Source organism: Nicotiana tabacum, chromosome 20 (assembly GCF_000715075.1).
Source record: "Nicotiana tabacum cultivar K326 chromosome 20, ASM71507v2, whole genome shotgun sequence".
In the NCBI taxonomy this organism is placed as follows: Eukaryota; Viridiplantae; Streptophyta; class Magnoliopsida; order Solanales; family Solanaceae; genus Nicotiana; species Nicotiana tabacum.
In genome coordinates this window covers 158072127-158096807 of record NC_134099.1, presented here as the reverse complement: position 1 = coordinate 158096807, position 24681 = coordinate 158072127, and the positions used below count along the sequence as shown (strand labels likewise).

General features: G+C 35.8%; 3 protein-coding genes across 6 annotated transcripts; 1 reads left to right on the top strand and 2 right to left on the bottom strand.

The window, feature by feature from the left end:
- Window positions 1-2716: 2716 nt before the first annotated feature.
- LOC107790016 (protein PHR1-LIKE 3-like) lies at window positions 2717-8626 on the bottom strand. Of its 4 annotated transcripts, none has more exons than XM_016611902.2 (6): window positions 8240-8626; window positions 6357-6433; window positions 5623-5674; window positions 4423-4510; window positions 4267-4339; window positions 2717-3323 (listed from the first exon to the last, which is right to left on the bottom strand). In XM_016611902.2, the coding sequence occupies exons 1-6, from the start codon at window positions 8436-8438 to the stop codon at window positions 2913-2915; spliced, it is 900 nt and encodes a 299-aa protein (XP_016467388.2). In that variant the 5' UTR covers window positions 8439-8626; the 3' UTR covers window positions 2717-2912. The 4 variants fall into 4 exon arrangements, with proteins under 4 accessions (XP_016467388.2, XP_016467389.2, XP_016467390.2 ...); XM_016611903.2 differs by having other exon boundaries at window positions 4267-4336; window positions 8240-8583; XM_016611904.2 differs by having other exon boundaries at window positions 4423-4495; window positions 8240-8583.
- A 1903-nt stretch (window positions 8627-10529) lies between these two features.
- LOC142174620 (putative mitochondrial protein AtMg00860) lies at window positions 10530-12117 on the bottom strand. Its single transcript, XM_075240450.1, has 3 exons — window positions 11590-12117; window positions 11257-11502; window positions 10530-10547 (listed from the first exon to the last, which is right to left on the bottom strand). The coding sequence occupies exons 1-3, from the start codon at window positions 12115-12117 to the stop codon at window positions 10530-10532; spliced, it is 792 nt and encodes a 263-aa protein (XP_075096551.1).
- Window positions 12118-17104: 4987 nt separating this feature from the next.
- On the top strand, window positions 17105-24471 carry LOC107790015 (protein arginine methyltransferase NDUFAF7 homolog, mitochondrial). The gene is made up of 14 exons (XM_016611901.2): window positions 17105-17242; window positions 17337-17413; window positions 17844-17955; window positions 18249-18331; window positions 18766-18831; window positions 18995-19095; window positions 20746-20864; window positions 20937-20977; window positions 21303-21388; window positions 21851-22028; window positions 22145-22261; window positions 23330-23374; window positions 23775-23906; window positions 23997-24471. The coding sequence occupies exons 1-14, from the start codon at window positions 17185-17187 to the stop codon at window positions 24129-24131; spliced, it is 1350 nt and encodes a 449-aa protein (XP_016467387.1). The 5' UTR covers window positions 17105-17184; the 3' UTR covers window positions 24132-24471.
- The last annotated feature ends 210 nt before the right edge of the window (window positions 24472-24681 follow it).

Sequence of the window (24681 nt, the reverse complement as noted above, 5' to 3'; positions counted from 1 at the left end):
TTTCATTTGGTATACACACATGGACGTATCTGCAATAAATATAAATTCAAGTAAACTTAATAATTTTTGCTAAGATTTAAGAAATCAATTAAATGATAAATTTGATTATTATTTATATATTAATTTGAGATCGCGTAGAAACATATAAATTCTAAATTCTAAATCTGACTATATTATGTGTATACTATGACTTGTCTTAATTACCCTTGAACATAGCAATTTGACATATTTGACCTCATAGACGTAGGGGCGTGCATTCGATTTTGACCCTTATCGATAATTACTTATCGATTATCGATTTGTACATATGCATATCGTTATCGTTTCAATAAGGTTTCGATTTTTTCGATTTCGATTTATCGATTTTTGGGGCTTATCGATTCGGTTATCGATTACACCAATAAGAAAATTTACGGGATTCCACGGAAAGTATATTGCTGCAAACACACCTAACTAATATGGACAAAAAGAAGCTAAAATAAGAAGAGCACCGTTTATAACATAAAAATTGTGTCAACAAGCACATGCAACGAAACTAAAGTAAGGGATCAAATGTATGTCACCAACACTCCAACGGTATAAACAAATAAAAAATCAAAATACATTATCACGGCTAATTCTGTTTTCCATTAATTTGAACTTCATTCCCTTGAGCTTTAAATATGATCATTCCTTAAATGTGGTAGAGGAAATAATAGGGTTAGAGACTTAGGGTAAAGGAAAGGGTATTATAGAATAAGGGTAAAAAAAAATTAAAAAAATTAAAAAAAAAATTTTAAAAAATTAAAAACAATTTACTGTAGCTTATCGGTTTATCGATAAACCGATAATCGAAGAGGACAAAATCGAAATCGAAATCGATAAATCGATAAGGAAAATTTTGAAATCGAAATCGAAATCGATAGACCGAAAAATCGAAATCGATAAACCGATAACAAATAATCGATTCGATTTATCGATAAACCGATTCGAATGCACACCCCTACATAGACGACTAATGTGGCAAGGAGCATGGCTACAATTTATTTTAGACGCTTGAGAATGAATATATATGAAAAAACAACCTTTAAGTAAAAGTGAAAGCAACATTCGAGACCATATTAGCCATATGATATATGTATATATTATATCTCTAAGAAAAAAAGAAGAGGAAAATTATTTTAGCATAGAATAGTGGCAATTCGGAGATCTCTAGAATGTTTTCTCGACGTTAAACATTTATTATTCAAAAAGGAACTAAAAGAAATAAACTTAAAACAGAAGTAGAAAATTAAGGGAAAGGTCCAGCCGCCCAACCGGATAGAAGTTGCTGTTAATTATTATGATGATTAGGAAAGCTAAAAATTTTGGACAGAATTGCTACTACAGCTTCTACTCAAATAACTAATTTTAGCAAAAAAATTGGAACAGATACCAACTATTTACATGACACTATTTTCATTTTAATCCATTTTTAAGAGAATAATTATTTTATATTTAAAAATAATTGTTTGAACCGAGAATTTAACGGAAACAATAAATCTACCTTCTTAAGATAAGGATAAGGTTTGCTTTCACACTATCCTCTCCAAACCTCACGTATAAAATTATATTGGGCTTGTTACTATTGTTGTTGTATATTTAAAAATAATTTATTTTTTAAAATTTTTATTTTATTTTTGATAATATCATTTAGTAGCACTTTATATCCGATCAAATATATTCACATAAAATCATGCAAGTAATATCTTTAAGAAAATATGAAGTCGAAGTAAACCAATTATTTTAGCTAACTTCGTATATAAGGTATCTTAGATTGTTCCACTCTTTTATCTTATCCTGAGACTTTCCATATGAGAAGAAAGAAGAAATAACCAAACCCTTCTTTTTTTTCTAAGAATTTATTATTTTATTTAAGTATATAATTATGAGTCGATATAATGTAGTCAAGTGGATAAGATATTCAACTGCCAAAAGTGATGACATGTTACATGTAATTGAATATCTTTTGTTTCGTTCACGCCGTTTTCCTCTCCCTAACATAAAGATCTAAGCAATCCGACATGATTCTTTATAGAACAATTATTTTAGCTGATTTCATGTACGATATGTTGTTTTTCGAAAAAATTGAGGATAGTGATTTACATTCATTGAAATTCTTTTGGTTAGAGAACATAAGGAAAGCCAATAACTGACTCGGTTAAGTGTTTATATTTTCAAGAATTAAATGGATTAAAGTTTATCATTATTTATATCAAATCAATAAATGCAAGACATATATTTTAACTTTAATATTTAACTGCTAAAGTTAAAATGTTCTGTTTAGCACAAAAATTTGCACTATCATTAGGAACTGAAATTCAGTTTGAAGCGGCTAAACTTACAAAATCATGTAAACTTTGGCTATATCCTATATAGGGGTCCTAAAAACGGCTATATATGCACTTACCCCCCTATGTTTATAGAAAAGGGCCGACAGTTTTGGCCCCCGGAATGCATATGTTAGATAAGAGAACGGATTTGGGCGGAACTAGCAGAGCAAAGCACAATCTTACCGGGAAAAAAAGAGATCAAGAGGTCACGGGTTTGAGTGGTGGAAACAGCATCTAGCAGAAATGCAGGATAAGCTGCGTATAATAGACCCTGGAGGTCCGGATCTTTCCCGGACACCCCCCGCATAGCGGGGGTTTAGTGCACCAGGCCGTCCTTTTTTTTAGTCAAGTACAGAAGAATGAACTTCCTTAGAAAAGGTAGTTGGTATAAACCTTACAGAATGTACAAAGTAATCTTGAAAAATGTAAAAGTTTCATGTGGAATTTAACATATTGGATCTTTCTGGATCAAACAGATAAAGGGGGACTAATATAATATTGGACTGAGATGAGCTAAAATGGAGCGATAAGCAAAACGAGGATTCATATAGCCAACTTCAATCATGAATTAGTCATCATCCATTGCACTTGCCTCATATTGTTTTCCACGGGCATGGCATCCGCATTAGCAAAAGCTCGTGGTCTCTTCTTTAGAGCACCTATGCTTGTGGGAGAAACCGGACTTCTATTTGGTGGAAAGCAGACGTCGATCAAGCAATCTCCAATTCTAGCAGGCATGTTAGGAGCATTTTTGTTTTCAAAGCTTGTAACAACTTCGGGTAATGAAGGAACTGTAACAATCCCATCACAGTCACTCTCAACTTTAATAGCCAATTCAGAAAGCTGTTCCCTAGCCGCGTCAAGATCAGGAGATGCCACGGCCTTGTAGTTAAGAGCTTTACATGCTTTCTCAAGAATTGTTTGCAAATACTTGCCCTGTGCTTCAATACGAAGCTGGACATGGCGTTGTACCTACTTTGATAAATCAAAAATTCTTATGTTTGATTATAATATAACAACAACAACAACAACACACCCAGTGTAGTGCCACAAATGGGGTCTGGGGAGGGTACAGTGTACGCAGACCTTACCTCAAAAGTTTGATTATAATAACATACCATCAACTAACCTTCATATAAGAACTTAATAAAGAGATGTTACATTTGGTCCAAGTTAAGAAAGCATGTCGCACTTCATCAATTTAAAGATGGAAATGATCGAAAGGCATAGAACTCAGCCATGTTTGGTCACTAAATTGACCTGTCATCAGTAACTTAACGAAATATAACACTATTTATTCTGTATTACTCAACAAAGCAACCTACTCTGATATTCATAAATACACAAAACTTTGAAGAATACATCCTTTTGTAGTTTATAGTCTCCTCCCTAATCTCAAAGGTTAATAAAGGATAAAAAGAAAAAGAGAAGAAGAAAATAAAAATTCTGACAGTTGGCCGGAACATATTGTCATACATTTGGTATGTGAAAGGACAGCTCATATGTCCCAACTGATTGAAGATAGGGAATTCAGCACAGGTAGTGAATGTGTTTGTGTTTTGTGTTCTGTTTCCTTTGGTTCCCAAAAGTCCTCCAGTCTAAGTCTGGAAAACTTTGGTCGAAGGCTAAGCTATTAGTCAATAACTGCCTGAAGCCACAGAAGCATCTTGATCACTAGGCACTAAAATCAGAAGTGTTGGGTGCAAACGAAGTCCCACATATAAGTTAGAGATACACTTAATAATTAATTGTGAGAAGCCTCTAGAAAAAACTGTGCAGGCTTGATCGAAAGGGGACAATATCATACCATAATAAGAGTATAATTGGGTTGCGTTAGCCCAACAGGAAGTTAGAGTGTTAGATACATAATTACACAAACACAAAAATATGTGCAAGAAGAGGGGAAGGGACCAACCTCTAGCTGCTCATGTAGTCTTCGCTGGACTTCCATCTGTACCCGAAAAGCCTCGGTAACTTGGTACCCACTGCTGAAAAGATTTAAAAACATATAAAATTGATGCAAACCACACAAAACCTTTTCCAAAGAAGAACTTCTGAAGACACTACATACTCATTTATATCCTGGGTGACTACTTTTGATGAACCCGATGCAGAGGAACCTGTATCTTGAGATTCTTGACTCTCTGCCACACATGATGCTGTTAACACACATTGCTAGTAACAATGTAAGAATTAGGATTTAATCGCTCAGAAAGGTAAGATATAGCAACCACCATATTTTCTTCCTTATGGAGATAGTAATCCCCATACTCACATGTCCATCATATACTCTGTTCTTGTTTATATATACAACAACAACAAACCCAGTGTAATCCCACAAGTGAAGTTTGGGGAGTGTAATGTGTGTATGCAGCCTTATCCTTTACCTTGTAAAGGTAGAGAGGCATTTTCCGATAGACCCTCGGCTTAGAGGAAGCATAGTCATATCGCTTTTTGAAAAGAAAACAATAGTGTATAAACCGTTCTTGTCTATATATATCCTCACGTAATTCACATATACTCTCATGCCCTTATATACTCCTCTCGGAGGTGTCAATAGTAAACATATCAACGACACTAATTATATTTAAAGAAATGGCCTAAAAGATATACTATTTAGAGTTGACAAAAAGTCTCCTATGCAGACAGCATAGCGAATTGAAAGAGAGCAACAAAAGAAGAATGGCAATCAAACGCTGGAATTTACATAGAATTAGCATTGATCGGACGCTGCTCAGAAATCTTTCAACATTATCGCAGAGATATATCATATATCACATATGCAGCATTCTTAAAAATCAAAATTTTGCATGTTATTTCCCCGTTTGGCCATAAGTAATACTTTAGTATTTGCAATACTGGTTTGGCCGTCAGTATTTGCGAAAAGTGAGCTTCAATATTTGAAAAATGGTGAAACGTTGAAAACTTGCTTGAGTAGCATTTCAAGTGAATAGTGGGGTTTACTCATAAATCTTCAACTCTAAGAGATATTATGCCCAAAAACAACTTCAGTTTCCAAATATCCTTTTACAACTTCAACCTCAAATACTCTTCTTTAAAAAAAAATTAAAAACCTTCAACAAAATAGCGTCCACAAGAATGATTTCAAGTAGTCCATTAAATTTGTAGATACATAATCATCTTTTTTGATTGTAGGTACATAGTCATTAACGCGCCATTTAAGGAAATGGAGAAGTTGCAAGCAAGCCACAATAATTAGGATAATTTGCGGGCATAGGTCAGAGTGTTCAAAGAAAAAATTCTCTAATACCATCTTTATAGTTCTCAGCTCCCTCCTTAGATTGCTTCCCTAGGCGGTATTTCTGCAAGGAGATGGAAAATATAAAGAGCTCAGGATATGCTTGCAAACTATAATTGAAAAACTTTGAACTACTTATTGCAGATCTCCTTCCATTTCGACCCGAATCCTTATGCTTTCTTGTTTGGCTAAAACTGAGAATTAAACTGAGCTGTGTGAAGTATTTATTCTTCATCTGTTTGTACTCCGGTCTTGCACTTTTTCTTTTCCTCTTCATCCAAAACTGAAAGTTAAACTGAACTGTACATAGTCCTTGTATCAACAACTATGCTTCAATCCCAAACAAGTTGCGATCTGCTATATGAGTCCTCATTGGCCATGTTTCTCGATTTAAATTTAGTGACATCATGAATTCATCAACTATAACCATTTCGTCAAAGTGATGAAATCAGCGAAACCTATAACCATTTCAATCCTCATGACTCGCATTGAACTTAAACAATTAAGGCCTAGCTTCTTATCTAAGTAAATTAAAATTAGGAATTTGGCTAAAATTCTGAAATTGGGTCAAAGTTGCTCCTAATTCAATTTGGGAGATACTAGATTATGGTAGTACTTAAGCTAAACTCGTCACACTTAGTGCAGAGATGGATTTTGTGGTGGATTCTTGATTGAATACAGGGAAGAGCGTCTTGGCAACTATAACACTAATATTCTGTTCAGAAAATATGAGACGATAAAAGAACCTGGAGATGTGACTTCAAATGATATAGGGTGAGTCCTTTCACCCCCATTGCCTTCATAATTGTTTTTGGCGTTGCCTCTGCAAAGTGAAGCAAAAATTCCACAGTTAACATTGTGTCACTGCCTTACCTTAATAGGACAAGTAAAGAGAAGGTACAATTCAAGAAGAATCTATGAAAATTCTGAAGATTTACATATAGCAAGACTACTAATTGTTGTTCCAAGACGCAAAACTAAACCAAACCAAACCCAACCCAACCCAACCCAACCCAAACAGTTATGTAATCATATGCCATTAGTTCATATTAACTTGCATCCTAAGCAGCCTAAAAATGTTATGTTATTCTAAAGCAATGTTTAGTGTAATATACTAATATGTCGTATATTAGCATATCAATTCAGTAGTTTACTCATCCCATGATCCACCATTTTTTGTGTATACTACACGTGCAAGGAAAAAAATGAGAGCTATAAAGTGTGTACAGCAACAACAAAACCAGTAAAATCCCACATGTGGGGTCTGGTGAGAGTAGTGTGTATGTTGTCCTTACCCCTACCTAGAGACACTGTTTCCGGTAAACCCTCGGCTCAGAAAAGATACAAAAGTAAGGAGGAAAACAAAAAGCACAGGAAAAAGTGCGTGTCAATTTTCCAGGAAAATCTTTTTCCTAGAAAGTCTTTAGTGTTTGGGTTACTAGAAGTCATTAGTACTTATAACTATCTTAGCTTTTAATTTCATATCATTTGCTCCAACCAACTGTCTGTTAGATGTTACTATTATCAATCTATAATTCTAGAAAATTTCATCGAAACACCATCCAAATTGCTAAACATCAACAACAACATACCCAGTATATTTTCACAAGTGGGGTATGGGAAGGGTAGTATGGAAGCAGCCCTTACCCCTACCTTGTGAAGGTAGAGAGTTGGTTTCCGAAAGACCCTCGGCTCAATAAAACCAAATCACAGCAATTACGATAGAGACTACGCAGGCGCGACAATAGCATCCGAGGCCTAAAGCAAAGCCTTAATAAGAGACCTTAAATAAATACATATAGACAAGCGTGGAATGAAAAAAATGAGAACTTGGTTTTATAAAGTACAAAATATTGAATGAATTTAACGTTGATTGCATCACAACTAAAATGAGAGAACCTAGAAAACACACTCCCTCCGTCCTAATTTGTGTGACACTCTCTTTTTCAGTTTGCCTAAAAAGAATACCTCTCTATATTTGGTAATAATTCAACTGTAAATTTTTCTCTTTTCCCTCAATGAGATGATTTCTAGCTACACAAGTTTTTATGATTTGTTTTAGATCACAAGTTTCAAAAGTCCTTTTTTTTAAACTTCATGCCCAGTCAAACACTTCATATATATTGGGGCGGCAAGAGTATAATTTATGTGAGTAAAATAACTAATAAGTTAGATTATTAGATATAGTTACATGACAATAGAGTAAAATAATTCAGTAAAAACGTAAAATAAGATTGGCAGAAAACTAATTTGGTTGTACTAATCTTAGGAAGAAGTCAACATTAATATGAAAACAAAGAAATAAATTTATCAATAATAAGCGATAATTATATAAATTATATACTACATATAAAAAAATAGTAATTTTGGGGCCCTTAAATTCTTGGGCCTAAAGCAAGCGCTTCACTTGCTTTTTAGGGTCTAGCCGGCCTTGAGACTACGGCAAGCGAAATAGTAACACACTATCCATATTGCTAACATTGTAATTTCTGACAAACATTTTCTTGAGAAATAGTAATTTTCACTAGCCAACCAAACATCATTATATTCCTAGAAAATACTTTCCAGTATGAAAAATGATCCTACCAAAAGTAGAAAAAAAAAGAGGAAATAATATTAGTAAACTTACTATCAGGGCCACCGAGTTGGGTGACGGCGTCAACGAAGCGTTCATGGAGCTCCGCCGTCCACCGGAGACGGGGCTTATGATCCGCCGTCAAAACCAAGCAAGCATCCCCCAACATATTTTGATATTCACCAACTCCGCCGCTGCCACCGCCTATGGCGTTTCCTTCCATACCAAATGGCAAAGCCGAGTACATTTTCATTCCAAAAACTAAACTAACCAAAAAATCTCTAATTTCACTAAATGTGAGTTTTGCACAGTAACTATTTGAAGAACAAATAGTTACAGCTGATTTTAAGAGCTTAATTGGTGTTGTGGTGACACGAAACAAGGAACCGGTTAATGACCTTGGGTGGGTAATGGGTGTAACTAAGAAGGTTGAAAATGGTGTTTCCTAGGTGACTGTTGGGGGTGGGGTTGAGGGAGGGGTAGGAGGTAGAGAACGGACAAGACAGCGATGTCTTGCTCTGTACTGTCGTTTTCTTGTCTCTTTATGCTGTCTCTATCTCTGGTACGCATCCAATCACAACACAGTGAAGGGGGGTGACAGGTAAGATAGCAGAAAGGGAGTAAACCGTATAAACACTACGTTTACAATTATATTAATTAAATTATTTAATCATATATTAAAGTTAAAATATGCATGAATTAACTGTGATTCATGCATACATGATAGACCTCATCCTTTCTGCCTTTCACAAGATAAGCTTAAGGTTCCATCCAGTGGCGGATCCAGGATTTTAAAATCGTGGGTACTCACTAATAAAAATTCGGAAAGAAAAGAAAAATAAAGTTTAGTTACGGGTGCTCATCCAATATTTATCTAAATATTTTTATAATTAGCTATACAAATTTACTAAATCTTGTCAAAGATAATTTGTGCTTCAGCATGTGGATCCGCCACTGGTTGCATCACATCCTCCTCAAACTCCACTTGCTAGATGTGTGTTATTGTTGTTGTTCACTTTCTTCTAATCACTTGTTTTTTAACTTCATTATCTAATTTGATAATTGATTTTTCCAAAAGTAGTTTTAGCGAGAATTAGTTTATATTTGACTAATTTATTTGAAAATACTTCTGAGAGCAACTAGTGACTAAACTTTTAAAAAATGATTCTAAGTGTATTTTATTCAAAAGTATTTTTTAAAAAAAAATATATTTTAGAGAAAATCTACTTTCAAAATTACTTTTGCTTCTATTTAAAAATACTTTTTTTTTCTTTCAAAAACTTGGTCAAACACTTTTAACTTTTAAAAAAAACACTTGTCCAAACATGCTATTACTCTTTGAAATCACTATGTTTCTCGAGCAGTGTCCTTCTTTGAAATCATATTAAATTGTTTTAAGTTTTGAAAAAACTCAATGCAAAGCCAAACCAAATTAAAAATGCTCCACAAATCAATGAATAACTTAACGTAATTAAGGAGCCTAATGTCATTAAAATAGACAAAATACAGTCGAGTAATTGAACTCCATGATTGCTGCATACAGTTCTCGCCGCAGCGAGTTGACTTAACCACTTTTAGGAGCAGTGGCGGAGGCGGGATTAATCCTAAGGGGTTCAAAAAAAGTTAAAAAGATTATATATCTAGTAGGAATAGGACCAATGATTTTACAAAAGTTTTGAACCCCTTGACCACTAAGCTATGCTTTTAGCTATGTCAAGGGAATTCAAAACATAATATATATAAATAAAAAATAGATTATACATTATATATACAGTATAATTTTTTGACGAAAGGTTCACCTGAACACCCTAATCCGCCCGTGTTCAAGAGAAAGAGAATGGGGAGCTTTCCATTAGAAATAGTTAAAAGCATTCTTTTTTAGTTTACTAAATAAGCATTAGTTAAAGTGTCACATCTTTGTCTTAATTTTTATTTTTTTTAAATTCCCTCCCAATTTAGGAGGATTTATATTATTTTCATACTTCCCCTCCAGTGACTCGAGGTGCTTTACCAACAAAGCAAGTCTTCCTTGTCATCTTTGTCTTAATTAAGATTACCGAATTTGATTAACGTATAGAATTTTATTATTATCTTATTATTAAATTTTATTACTACTATCTTTTTTTTGGTTATATTTACTATTTTTGTTGTCAATCTTTTTCGTTTCTTCAGTATTTTTATCATAGCTTTTTACTCTAGTATTTTGCGAACGCTTTTCTTGAAGTCTATCGAAAACAACCTCACTATACCACACAGGGTTGAGATAAGGTCTGTGTACACCCCATCCTCCCAGACTCTATCATACTAGGTATATTATTGTTGTTGTAGTATAGAGTTTGAGGCTTCAATCCCTTCTATTTGCCTACAATTTGACACGAGACAAAGAAGAAAATATGATAATATTGTAATGCTACTGTTAATTATTTTAATTCTTCCTATATGATAGTGATGTTCGGGTCAACTTGTATGCACCTTAATTATTTTATCGGGCACCGTATTTTTTCCACCAACAGAACTTTGTAAAACAAAGCTTGTGCAGATTAGTGTCACGTCCTTAGCTGTTAACTAAGTACACATGCGGTACTTGACAACTCGCTCACGATCTTGCACAACTTGCTCACGTTCTTGCTATGTCAAGTCAGCCTTACTACACTCAAGATCGCTAAGAGAATGGAAGAAAGAACACAATAGAATTGTTAAAAGAAGCTTTGTATTAGAGAGAACTTGAATTGTTTGCTTGGTAAATTACAAATGAGTGGCCCCCTTTATATACTAGTCTCCTAGGGACTAGTGTATAAATATTAATTATTATACAAGTCCTTGATATTTACAAGATAAGGGCTTTCTCTAGAATTCTCTACAAGTCTAAAGATTCCAAGGACTTTCTTAGCAAATCTATAAGGATTTAGGTTCTTCCTAAGGAAATGTCCATCCATACATTTCTAGAATCTTCTCACAAATGCTAGCCTTCTTCTTATGTAAGCTTCCATATGGCATTAATATATGTCAAATGACGCCTATGTGGCATGATGACATGGCGGGTCATCACACTCTCCCCCACCCAATATTACGATAACCGCGGCGCAATGCTGCTGCATAAACTCGATAAGATGTTTGGCTGCTGGATCATGTTGCATGCCTTCTTTTATAGTCTCCCAAATGTCCCATCTCGCTGAAGTGATTGCAGCAAGATCGGCTTTCCGGCTCAAGGCATCGGCTACAATATTACCTTTTCCCGGCTTATACTCCAGTGCATAATCAAACTCGGCTAAGAAATCTTGCCACCTAGCCTGTTTTGGTGTGATCTTCTTCAATGTCTAAGAGTAGCTAGTAGCCACATTATCAATCTTGACCACAAACCTCGACCCGAGCAGATAATGTCTCCATGTACGAAGGCAATGTACAATGGCAGTCATTTCCTTCTCTTGCATTGTGTAACGCCGCTCCATCTCATTTAACTTGCGGCTCTCAAATGTTATGAGATGCTTATCCTGCATCAAAACACCCTCAATGGCGAAGTCTGAGGCATCTATGTGCACCTCAAATGTCTTGGCAAAGTCAGGTAATGCCAAGACTGGCTCCTCTGTTACAGATGCCTTGAGGCATTCAAACGCCTTTTGATAATGCTCCATCCAAACCCATGGCTTGTTCTTCTTTAGCAACTTAGTCAACAGTGCGGCCTTTGCTGAGTATCCACTGATGAACCGACGATAGTAGTTAACAAGGACAAGGAAGGATCTCAATGCAGTTACCTTTATGAGTGTCTCCCACTCCTGGATAGCATGTACCTTATCCTCATTCATGCGTAGCTTGCCATTGCTAATGACATGGCCCAAGAAGTGCACCTTTGATTGTGAAAACTCGCACTTCTCTCTCTTGATGTATAGCTCGTTCTCCCGCAAGACTTGGAAAACCTTCCTTAAGTGCTCCATGTGTTCCTCCAAGGAGTTGCTAGGTAGACTACCACGAACTGATCAAGATAAGGATGAAAAATCTTGTTCATAAGGGTGCAAAATGTGGCCGGTGCATTGGTTAAGCCGAAGGGCATCACCAACCACTCAAAGGCTCCATATCTCATCACACATGCTGTCTTTGGCTCATCCCCTTCCGTAATGCGAACCTGGTAGTAGCCCTTTCGAAGATCCACCTTGGTAAAGTACTTGGCTTGCCCAAGTCTATCAAACAAATCAGCAATGAGTGGGATCGGGTACTTATTCTTCCCTGTAATCTTATTAAGTGCTCGGTAGTCTATGCACAGGCGCATCGATCCATCCTTCTTCTTCTGGAACAATATCGGTACGCCGAAAGGTGCCTTTGATAGGCAAATATGACCAACATCCAGCAACTCTTTCAATTGTTTCTTGAGCTCCTCCAGCTTGGCGGTGCCATACGATATAGGGAAAATGCGGGTGGCTTAGCCCCTGGCTCCAACTCAATCTTGTGATCCACCTCTCGCCTAGGCGGCAAGTGCTTAGGTAACTCCTATGGCATGACATATTTGTTCTTCTCGAGCAACTTCTCTATGCAAGGCGGCACTGTCTCTTGAAAATTCTTGTCTTCCTCTAGACTTGCAATGGTTGCCACGAACGTTGCCCCCCCCCCTTCTTGATCCCCTTGACAACCTGCATAGCTGAGAGTTGTGCTTGGATTTGTCCATGTGGCATAGTCACTGTAGGTACCATGCGAGCTCCTTCCCATTCCATAAGCAAGAGACGTTGGAGGTAGGGTCGATTAAAGTATGACAATGTCTAAAGAACTCTTGCCCCAGTATGATATCAAAGATATCCATAGCGGTTACAGTAAAATTTGTCATACCTTTCCAAGTTCCCAATTTGACACCAACTTCATTAGCTACCCCACGAGCATTCTGTATCTCGGCATTCACGATCTTGACGCGAGAGTTGGTTGGAGCAAGCTTCAATTCTAGTCTCTCTGCGGCAGCCTCAGTCACGAAATTATGAGTTGCTCCAGTATCCACCATTGCACGAACGGGCTTGTTGTTGATAGTGAGATCCACGTACTGATTGCTATTATTGGTAGGTTGGATAGCTTGATTCATGACAATACCACATAATCTAATCATACCCAACTGTGTGGTTCCCAAACTCTCTCCTTGTGGCTGCTCCTTCCGCTCACGTACCATGGCACTAAGGCTCTTGAGGTTAGGACAATTCTTGAAGCCATATGGTCCTTCGCATATATAACATCCCTTCTTCTCGACATGTGCCTTCTTCTCAGCGTAGCCCTAACGGCCACTCGACTTTTTGAAATCTTGAGTCTTGGAGTATTGTTGTTGTATCTCCTTGCCTTTGCCACGGTCTCCCCCACATTTGACATTGTTAACCTTTGATTTCTTGCCATTGCCTTTGTCGTGCTTGTCATGCCTGAAATCCATCAATGATTCAGCCTCCAATATGGCATAGTCTATATCAGTGACTTGTCGGCATTGCAACTCCTGCTTAGCCCAATTTTGCAACCCGTCCATGAAGTGGAACAATAAGTCATCATTGGTAAGGTTGGGGATTTGAAGCACAAGGGTAGTGAACTTTTTGACATAGTTACGCATGCTCCATGTTTGCTTCAATTCCCTAAGCTTGCGCCTTGCCTCGTACAAGACATTGTTTGGAAAGAAATGTCGCTTGAACTCCGCTTTGAACTGATCCCATGTGCTAATAGTACATAGACCTTTATCCACGTCATCTATCTTCCTTCTCCACCATAGCATGACAGTCTCTGAGAGGTACAACACCGCAATATTGATCTTGGCCTCGTCATCCCTCACTTTTCCGTGCCTGAAGTAGTTCTCCAAGTGCCAAAGGAAGTTTTCCACTTCTTGTGCATCACAAACACCTTTGAACACCGAGGGTTTGGGAGCCTCGATCTTGGCCTCCCTCGTCACCACAACATTGCTGGCTACCTCGGTCACGTCAGCATTGACATGCTCCTCGAGTGACTCTATCTTTGCCTTTATTGCATCGATAGTACTCAAAGCCTCCATGAGTCTGCACTCTAAGGAAGTGATGGTTTGCCTTAGTTCCATCCTAGTTTGTGTACGTCCCTCCAAGTCATTTCGGATACTCTCAATCTCTTCAAGAGTGCCCCTCAAGAACGTTAAGGGTGCCTTCCACCTTCCCCAAGCGTTGGCCAAAGATCTCCACAACGTCCATCCCCGCGTTCATCTTCATCACCCAATCTTTATCGAGCGAGATGTCCTCTAGAAGGACCTCTACTTCATCCTCGCTCGCCTCAGTGACAGATGGTTCTTGGGATGCAAGCCCTTCATTTGACACAACCCGAGGTGGCACCTCCTGACTCTTGTTGGTGGCATTCCTCTTTTTGCTATGGCCGCTCCGGCCAGCAACATCTTGGATGACGTTTGCTTAGGTGTTGGCAGCGTTAATTTCTCCGTCGTTCGCCATTCCCTTAGATGAAACCTTCGCTCTGATACCACGTTGTCATGTACTTAGCTGTTAACTAAGTACACGTGCGGTACTTGACAACTCTCTCACAATCTTGCACAACTTGCTCACGTTCTTGCTATGTCAAGTCAGCCTTACTACACTCAAGATCGCTAAGAGAATGGAAGAATGAACACAAGAGAATTGTTAAATGAAGCTTTGTATTAGATAGAACTTGAATTGTTTGCTTGGTAAATTACAAATGAGTGGCCCCTTTATATACTAGTCTCCTAGGGGCTAGTGTGTAAATATTAATTATATATACAAATCTTTGATATTTACAAGATAAGGGCTTTCTCTAGAATTCTCTACAAGTCTAGAAGATTCCAAGGACTTTCTTAGCAAATCCATAAGGATCTAGGTTCTTCCTAAGGAAATGTCCATATCTTTCTAGAATCTTCTCACAAATGCTAGTCTTCTTCTTATGTAAGCTTCCACATGGCATTAACATATGTCAAATGGCGCCTATGTGGCATGATGACATGGCGGATCATCACATTAGACTAAATAATAGAGCACTCCCTCTATTCACTTTTGGTTGTCCATTTTTGACTTTGTACTCATTTAAGAAAAATAAATGAAGTATGTATTTTATAATTTTATCCATAATAATGATAGCATTTTCAAAAGTCTTGGAAAGTGATTTGGGGAATGAGTAGTTAATAATAATGGTAAAACAAGGAAAAAAATATTATCTTTCTCTTGATTTAGTATAATGAACAAGTAAAAATGAAAATATATTTTTAGTATAGTAGATAAGTAAAAGTGAACGCGAGAATTATTTTGTTGCTTTTGCTAGGAAGCTTTAATTGCTTATCTTTTTAAGAAGAAGAAAATGGATTGTTAATTATGGCTAATGAGGTTGACCTAATTGAAAAGGGCGAGGCGTCAAAGCCTCAAAATCTGAAATTCAATTCTCTGTTGGAGCTGGTTAATCTTATAAAGTATTTCATCCATTTCTAAAAGTAAACAAAGTTTTAACTTTTTAAATAAGAGAGTTAATGCATATGACAACATTTCTGGTGTAAAATATTAAAATTTACAGTAAACAAAATTTTCTTTAACACTTCAAATACTTATTGGGACACAACTAGTTTCTATTAATTATAATCTCATAGTAGTAGTTAATTGAACCATCATTGCTTACCCAAAAAAAAAACCCTTAAACTTATGCTTAAGTTAAAAATAATCTAAGTTGAATTATAAAAAATGTGGCTTTGATTAATGATTAGGGCCAATGAAATAGACAGGACAGGATGTAGACGGGTTTATCTACACATGGGTCGGTTGAAATGGACCTCATCATCGATTAGTTGATTTTGGGCTCAAAATTGGAGAAAACTCAAGCTACTTTTTCCAATAATAGATCTCCATAGTTTCCAGTTGTGGGGTTGTGAAGTTTTTCCTTTTTTTTTTTTTTTATATTTTTTTATATTTTTAATTCAAATTAGCTCGCGCATATATCAATTATTCTATTTGATACCTGCTATTTTTAGCATACTTATCTTATACATGTTAAGACTTAAATAAAAAGATTACCTAATATTCTTTTTTTCCACCCATTTCATTAACGGCTAAGCCATCCTCAAATGCATTTGTAGGATTGTATGATTAATTTAACTCTTTTTTTTTTCTTTCTAATATGGCCTCATGCTCCTTTTAATAAACAACTAAATATTTTTTTTTCAAAAGAATTGCACCAAGATCTTGTAAGAAAATTAAGAATTAATTAGTTACAACATTCAAGAGGTTTGTAAGTCATATGTTTCAGCTTTGAAATGGTACGAAATTATAGATTTTATTAACCTCCAAACAAACTTAAGAAATTCAACCTCGGAGGATGTGGTAACATAGTAAAAGTTTTTAGTATTTCATAAAGAAGTCTCGAGTTTTAATTTTGAAAATTAAGAATATATATTTAGTGGTCTGTCACGCCGTCATGCCTTTGACACTTGGAACAAGTTTAGATGGCTGGTTGATATCTCCTGGAGTAAGAATCAAAATAGCACAAGCTGGTCATTTTTTGGATTAGTAATTAAAAAATAACAGTATTTGTAAAATCATTAAAAATAACTATTATTTTGCTGAAATACAAAAAGTTCGAGCATAATATGCGAGATTTCTAGAGCTTATGTGTATAAACTTCCAGCATATTTTGTTGGAACTCCAGGACACAAAAAATTCCAACATAATATACGAGAGCTCCTGCATATAAACTTCCAGCATATTCTAAACTTTAGCACATTATAAAATTACAACATATTATGATGGAAGCTCATATGTAAAATATTCGAACTCCACCATATTATGATGGAATATTTTTAGCAGTATTTTTATTCAAATTTTATGTGGCTAAATTTAATTATTTTTAAAACTGGGACTTTTTAATTACCAATTGTAATCCGAGCAAGAGAGTCCAATGTGAAAATCCAATAACGAGACTATTATATTTTAGCCGAAAGAAGAAACAAAAAAATATAAACAAATTCTTAAACCCTCAAGAAAAGAAATAACAAAACCCTCTCTTAATCTTCCATTATTATGGCCCCTCTATCGTTCTCTTCACGAAATCTCTTCTCCCTCTTCCACAAACCCAGAGGTAAACAAAATTTCCTTCATTTCTACAGTAGTTTTCTTTATACTTAAACTTTTCTTTAATATTTTTCTGAAATTTTACCTAATTTTATCTTCAGTGATTCCTTTTGAATTTTTGGGTCAGCATTCTTCAGCTTTGTACTCCACTCACATTGTTGGGGACAGACCAATTCTTGTAATTTCTCTAATTCCCTTTATTGCTTTTGTTGTTTATATTGTATATGTGCATTGTTATGCTGGAAAATGTTTGTATTTTGAAAAATGATTTCATTACTCTTACGATATTTGTAAAACAAAATAACTTTGCTAATTAAGTGAAAATGTTCATATTTGTAAACGAAATGACTTTATTTTGGAGAAAAACACATTTTCAGTGTTCAAGTTAACAAACAGTGGAAAATTATTTCGTCGAGGAATTAAACAACAAAAACAACAACTATGCCTCAATCCCAAACAAATTGGGTCGGGTATAAGAATCCTCATTTCTTTCTGATTTCGTAGAGGAATTATTTAAAGAAACTTTTTTCTGGCATACCAAACACACCCTTTAGTTTTTTTTTTTTTTTTGATTTATTGGCTAAGGTTTGTTTCGTGTTGATTTGAAGGTTAGGGATTTTATTCACAAGGCATTGTATGATCCAAATGTCGGGTATTTCTCCCAGAAATCAGCATCAGTTGGAGTGCTTGATAGAAGCATTAAGTTCAATCAGCTCCAAGGTAATTGGCGTTTCCTTTACTTTACTGTTGTTTCATCTATTTGTGAATTAATTGGCATTTCTTGAGTAGTAATCGGATTAAGTTCTTAGTAAAGCAAATTGACTGCTTAATATGAAGTGCAATCAATCAATAACTACACCTTAATCCTAAATTAGTTGGAGTCAGTTATGTAATTATCTGCATCCATCTTGCTCTATTCAAGTGCAATTACGAGGTTTCGTCATAGTTTGATTTTAGAATAATTAAAGAAAAAGTTGTCCTTAGATGGAAAATATGATTTTTGATTTTTTTAGGTAGGAAAGCATACATGAAGCATTTGGATAAGATTTACAAGCAGAGTGATGTTTCATGGTTTACTCCAGTGGAGCTTTTTAAGGTAATATTACTATCTTTTGTGCTTCTAAATGTAATTGCTCATTATATGTGAGAAAATTATGTAGACTATTTCTTAGGATATATTTGGAATAATTATTTATTATAATGTAAGCACAGAGTAGTTACTTACCTTATTACATAGGCTTAGACTCCTATATGAGGAGCTCCTCTTGTATATTGCCAACAACCGAAAGTTTTTTCTGTCTTTCTTCTTGTTTTTAACCAAGTTATGGACTTTAGCTATCTTGTCATGCATTCATGTGTTATGTTCCTCAGAGTACTTTATTTTTAATTTGTAGGCGCTTTAGTTCAAATAACCAGAAGTCAGAACATTGATCTATATGCGTTTTTTTTTTTCACCGCCTTTTATTATTTACTATTCTGTATTCCAATTTACCTGTTAGTCGCAATCATGTTATATGGAATTCTCTGCAGCCTTGGTATGCTCATGGGATTGCTGAAGCCATTTTGCGTACTACAAACCTATCTGTTCCACTGAAAGTAAGTTCGTTAATGCCTAGAGAATGTAGCTTCTTAGCTGCATACAATCTTTTATTGTCCATTGGAACTTATTAATATTCATTTTCTCTATTTTTCTTCTTAAATTTCACTTAATTGATCAATCATTCACTTGCTTTACATTTTGACTGTCTTTTGGGTGTAGATATATGAAATAGGTGGTGGATCAGGAACCTGTGCAAAAGGCATCCTGGATTACATAAAGTTAAATGCACCGACAAGAGTTTATGATAATATTAGTTACATGTATGTGATAATGCTCATAGTGCTTTACCTAATTGAGAATGCCACACATGATGAACTTGTTTACATGGCCATAGAGTTACAGAGTAAAGCATTTGTGCAAATTAGATATGAAAAAGAGGAACAATAATTTTGTTGAGGTACCTTAGCTAATTAATAATGTTTCACATAGGAGGTAAAAGTGCTTATAAAAGTCTTGCACTACTCCATTCACGGTTTTAAGGTTTTGGTCGAATGCTCAGATTCTTTCACACGTAATTCTAAAGTTCAACATTACTTATTAGATTTACTAGGTTTTCTGAAGTATTTATTTCTATTAAAAAAATCCGCATTGAAGTCCGCAGATGAATTTTAGAATCGAATTACACATGTGGGAAGGTGTTGATTATAGGATGTCCCACATCGTTTAAAAGGGAAATTGAAGGGGTATAATGGTCTTTGTACCACTCCACCTGTTGGCCTTAAGGTGGGGTAGATGCCATATATTCTCAAAGTTGTCTAGACTAAGGGGAACTTAGGGAAAAAGGAGCTCATTGATCTTTGCTTTAATTGTCTAATGCAAGATTTTTTTTAGACTAGATACATGCATTATTTTCCGAGGCATTTAGTTCTTTTCTAATTTTTTTTTTGACAAAGTAACAAAATATTATTAGTGATCATTTTTTCTATTCTTTTCATGAGAGTATAATTTTACGCCCTCTTTCTTCAAAGACACTTCTTTTAATTAAATGCTATCGTGCTTTTTAAATCTTATCTCTATGTCATATTTTGTTATTAAAAGTATGCAATGCTGTGTTCTAACTGCTTGGAGGGTATAAAAAATATAACTTAGAAGTGTAACTCCTTAGATTTTGAGAAGATGATAGCAGGTCCGAGCTTGGGTGATATCAGTTCATGCCTTTCGTAAAACATATTACAATCAACTTTAGAATTAAGCAAGAAATGGCACCCAAGGGTGTAGCCTAGTGGTACTGGTCAATGAAGTGGGTGGAGAACCGTGAGGCCTCAGGTTCAAATTACACTGGAGACAAAAACGCTAGGTTATTTCGTCCCATTTGTCTAAGCCTTGGTGGATAGAGTTATCTAGTACTTGTGTTGGTGATAGGTAGCCGGTACCTAGTGGAATTAGTCGAGGCGTGCGCAAACTGACCTGGACACTACCATTATTTTAAAAAAAAAAAGAGTTAAGCAAGAACTGATGCATCTCAACGACCTGGATATCATATTAAACTGAAAGGTTAAAGTTCTTTCTATTTTCCTGATATAAACATGAGACACCAAAGTAAAATACATGTTATATATATTTTTATAAATTTAAATTTCAAAAACCCCAGTACATTGAATTAGTAATGCTGAATATATATCAAAAGTGTAAACATTAAATGATTATGTCTTCTTATTGTTACGACAAGAAATGATTTGTAGAAAGTTATACTTCTAATCGATATTAACCTTACACGTTGATCTAAAGTTTCAAAAGGGTGTCCATGAGTTTCAAACACATCTTGAGCAAATTGTTTTGCTTCAGAAGTGTCAGATAGCAGTACGGCATAGAATATGTCGTTCCTCTTCTTTTATCATTGTTTTCTGTGCAGGCTCTTCATTCAATCATTTCATAAAGAATTACTAAAGCTTCGTTTCTCTTGAGTACAGTTCGGTTGAAATCAGTTCCTCACTTGCAGCGAAACAGATTCAAACTGTTGGCGAAGTTGATAGCCACTCATCCAAGTTTAGAGTAGAGTGTCGTGATGCTGCGGACAGGAGTGGATGGGGTATGATGCTGTTCTTTATATGGCCCTGTTCTTTATCTTGCATTAATGCGTAAAGTTTTCTTGTTGAAGCAGGAGATGTGGATGAACAACCTTGCTGGGTTATCATGTTAGAGGTATGGCTACTTTCTCTATTTCTTTTGTCTGTAATGTTCTTCTCTAGAAAGATATGGTGTGCATTGAAATTGACGACTGGCTTCCTTACTTAATTTATGAAGCTCAATCATGATGAGTAAAATTGGGTGGTTGGTGAAAAATTGAGCCCCCTCTTACAATGCATTACAAAAATATGGCATGCTCCTAATGAGCACTTTACAAATTCCACGCGAACGCAATGTCTATTCTTGTATCTTGGTTTCTGCTATACCATTAAACTGTGAGCCTGAGAGGTTGTCATAAACTTTATTCATTGAGCTTATTAACAATTGAGTAATCTTTTAGGTGCTTGACAATCTTCCACATGATCTCATTTATTCTGAGAATCAAATGTCTCCGTGGATGGAAGTGTGGGTTGAAAGCAAACAAGGGTAATTCACTTTATACTGTTGCAATGACATAATGATGTTTGTATTCTGGAGTGTTTTTCTGCTAAGCAAATTTTACATTTTTGACTGAGATGTTTCTTCGACAGTATATAGGTGGATAGCCTAATGAATGTTGCTAACAATGTAGCATTTGCACAAGCATAGTTAATCTTTGCCTTTTGGTTGATAAATCCTGAGAACTAGTAACAGAAGTAGCAGTAAGTATTGTTTTTCTCCCATAAGGATATCTTATGCCACTCCACTCCATAAAAATATGGAAAAAAGGAAACTACCCAAAGAAGTAAGAGAAGATAAGAGAGATATTTTTGCTTTATAGAGGGATTTAGCCTGATATTGAATCATTTCGGATTGGTGATTTTGTCCATTAGTAGTAGGTACGATGGCCAAGCAAGATTGTCAAATCTGCATATAATGCTAAAACACGTCTTTGTCTTCTTTTAACAGGGAAGAACTCTCAGAGTTGTATAGGCCAATTCAAGACTCCTTAATCAAGTCTTGCATGGAGATCGTAGATATGCCTGATGCTACAACGGGTGGGAGCAGGGTTTCTTCGGCGATGAAAAGTATTTGGGCAAAAGTGTTTCCTAAGCCAAGATGGTGTTGGCTTCCCACTGGTTGCTTGGTAATAATTCTGCAATGTTGATTGAGCTCTTTCCTCAGTTTAGGTTAACATATTAAATGCTCATGCTTGGGAAAAAAATATCATATACTCATGCAGTGCTACTTCCTAAAATTCAGAAACTTCTAGAAGTTTTACATGGAGCTTTACCGAAGATGTCTTTAATTGCTTCCGATTTCAGTTATCTACCTGATGTTAAAATTCCTGGTGAAAGAGCTCCTCTGGTTTCAACCAAGGTACATTTCACTTTTTCTCCTTATGCCATTGATTTTCTGCGCTTCGTTGTAGCCTCTCTCGATCTTTGATTAATACTTGCACTACTAAAACGTCTTAGTCAAATTAGTTTATCAAACAAGACAAGGGTGCATTTTTTGGACTCCTAAACCCTCTAACAATTAAAAAAGAAGAAAAATTACTAAGAAAGTGAGAAACTATACATACCCTCATATATGAATACGTAGCATAGCTTTACTTTGGAAGGTGGAGAAAATTATGAGCAAATAAGACGCCAAGAATATGTGACAGCAGAAGTGATGCAAGAATAAATTGGAAGCCATGGTAGGAGCCTGTAGATCCACCATTTCTCCTATTCTACAGGCTTGAAAACTCAGAAATCTTTGAGGGATAGTTGCGCACCGTTTGGGACTCGGTGAATAATAGGCCCCGCCCTTCTACCTTTCTCCACCTAAATACCAGGCTTTTGCCTGTGGTGGGGTTCAAACCTGTGACATGTGCCTAACCTACGCATCACATGCTACGCTCTTACAATTAGACCAAAGCCTTGGAACAACTTGGTTTTATCAATAAATTTAAATCAACTAGCTGGTCCGGTCTTTAGATGTCCTTGTGCAGAACCTGGATATTCTTTTAAAACCTTAAAACTGACAAAAAGTCACGCTCTTACATTTTTGAGTGTCTAATGGTTAAATTAGTGAGTCGCAAGGCAAGTTTGGTTGGGTGGTGGTTGTTGTGTTAGAACTGTTTTACTATTCTTCAGACCTTCTGACAGCATGTAGGTTACAAATTTACCTGTTAACTATTGGGATTGATAAAGAAAAGATTGGTATCAGAAGAACCAGTGTGAGTGTTGATTGCAATGTTTTTCATTTACGTGCATCTCCGCTTGATTTATTTTCTGGCACTTACCTGTTTCTTGCAAAATGTCACATGGGATAACGTAATCCTCTGCATCTTAAGAGGCAAAGGCTTGCTTTTGGTATTTTCTGCTTTTAGTCATTTTTATGATAACAAGTTAACTTAATTCCTGTAAATTCATTTACCTTTTTCATATCAAATAAATGCAGAAAGATGGCAGCAGCTCTGATTACAACAGTTATTTGGATGCAAAGGTGATCCGATCCTTATTTCTGTATTCCTCCCTGGATTTTATCATGAAATGTTGTTTATAAGAGGTATTCGTATGTTGGACTTCCACTCCAGCAGAGAGAGTACTTTTTTTAATTTTTTATTTCAGCCTAGATTATATATGAATGCTCGCTACATACTTATCAAACATCGGAAAATAAGTAAGAAACCACTTATTTTCCAGGAAAACACATTTTCCATGGAAAATAATTTCCTTCATACCAAACACGCCCTGAGCCACCACTGCACGTACTTGTTATCTAAATAAATTTTTACGTATTCGATGTTTCAATCATTATGCTCTTGAACATGTGAAACTTTGAATATCTATTGTGTAATAGCATCTGTACTTGGCCGCAATGTTTTATTTTTTTTAATTTGCAGGGGGACGCCGACATATTCTTTCCAACAGATTTTTTGCTCTTGGAACAGATGGATCATTACTGCTCTGGGTGGAAGAAGCAGCAAAAAGATGACACGTCAGTGAAGCGGGGAAAGAAAAGACGTACTATTTCGGTAATTCCTACTCATCAGCTGTGAGAAACCAAAGTTCCCCTTCTCTACTTTTCGTTGGTTTATATTCATTCATGTAAATATTTGTTGTAGCTCGATACAGCAGCGTTCATGGAAGAATTTGGTCTCCCAACAAAGACGAGAACTAAAGATGGATATAACCCTCTCCTCGATGACTTCAAGAACACCAAATTTTATTTGAGCGTTCCTACGCACAACATCAAATAGACTATTCCCTTCCCCTCTTCTATAACAAGGGTGTCGAGGAGGCATGTTACAACGGTGTAAAGAAGACACTTCTCAGTGTGGCTTAAATTGATAGAACATATAGTGCAAGCTTCAGTTCAGCATCTGTGACAATTTTCGAGATGCTGGAGTTAGAGTTCTTGATGTTCTTTTATAGCAATGGTACCAATAGTCAAAATATCTGGGACTCACTTTGATCAGATTAAGAATGTTTTTGGTTCTTGATTTCAAACGTGTAACGATTGTGTCAACAGTTGAGAGTTTTACAACAGATTGACATTCTTCATATTTCAGACTCCTATAGTTAATGCTACATTATTAAGAGTTGGGGTAAGTTTTTTAGTCAAAATAAATTTGATGAGAGTATGGTAAATTTAAAACATGACTACACATCAGAGAGTTCTTTGTAACAACTATAGTTTTAACACTGTCAAGGTTTTTCTGATTGCATTCATCCTGTGCAATTCCCCAAATTCTACAGGAAACAGTGAGAATCTATTGGTTTCTATGTTATGTTCTCTTCCTCTTCTTC

What these genes read in the sequence shown, in the direction of transcription:
- LOC107790016 (XM_016611902.2), bottom strand. Translation starts at nt 8,438, where the DNA reads ATGAAAATGTACTCGGCTTTGCCATTTGGTATGGAAGGAAACGCCATA. An exon ending in ATTTGAAGTCACATCTCCAG is followed by an intron (nt 5,675 to 6,356) that starts GTTCTTTTATCG and finishes ATCTCCTTGCAG; the next exon opens with AAATACCGCCTAGGGAAGCA. An exon ending in AGCTGAGAACTATAAAGATG is followed by an intron (nt 4,511 to 5,622) that starts GTATTAGAGAAT and finishes GTGTGTTAACAG; the next exon opens with CATCATGTGTGGCAGAGAGT.
- LOC142174620 (XM_075240450.1), bottom strand. Translation starts at nt 12,117, where the DNA reads ATGGAGCACTTAAGGAAGGTTTTCCAAGTCTTGCGGGAGAACGAGCTA. An exon ending in AGAAGGAAATGACTGCCATT is followed by an intron (nt 11,503 to 11,589) that starts GTACATTGCCTT and finishes AGCTACTCTTAG; the next exon opens with ACATTGAAGAAGATCACACC.
- LOC107790015 (XM_016611901.2), top strand. Translation starts at nt 17,185, where the DNA reads ATGGCCCCTCTATCGTTCTCTTCACGAAATCTCTTCTCCCTCTTCCAC. An exon ending in ACCTATCTGTTCCACTGAAA is followed by an intron (nt 18,832 to 18,994) that starts GTAAGTTCGTTA and finishes TTTTGGGTGTAG; the next exon opens with ATATATGAAATAGGTGGTGG. An exon ending in ACAGTTATTTGGATGCAAAG is followed by an intron (nt 23,375 to 23,774) that starts GTGATCCGATCC and finishes TTTAATTTGCAG; the next exon opens with GGGGACGCCGACATATTCTT.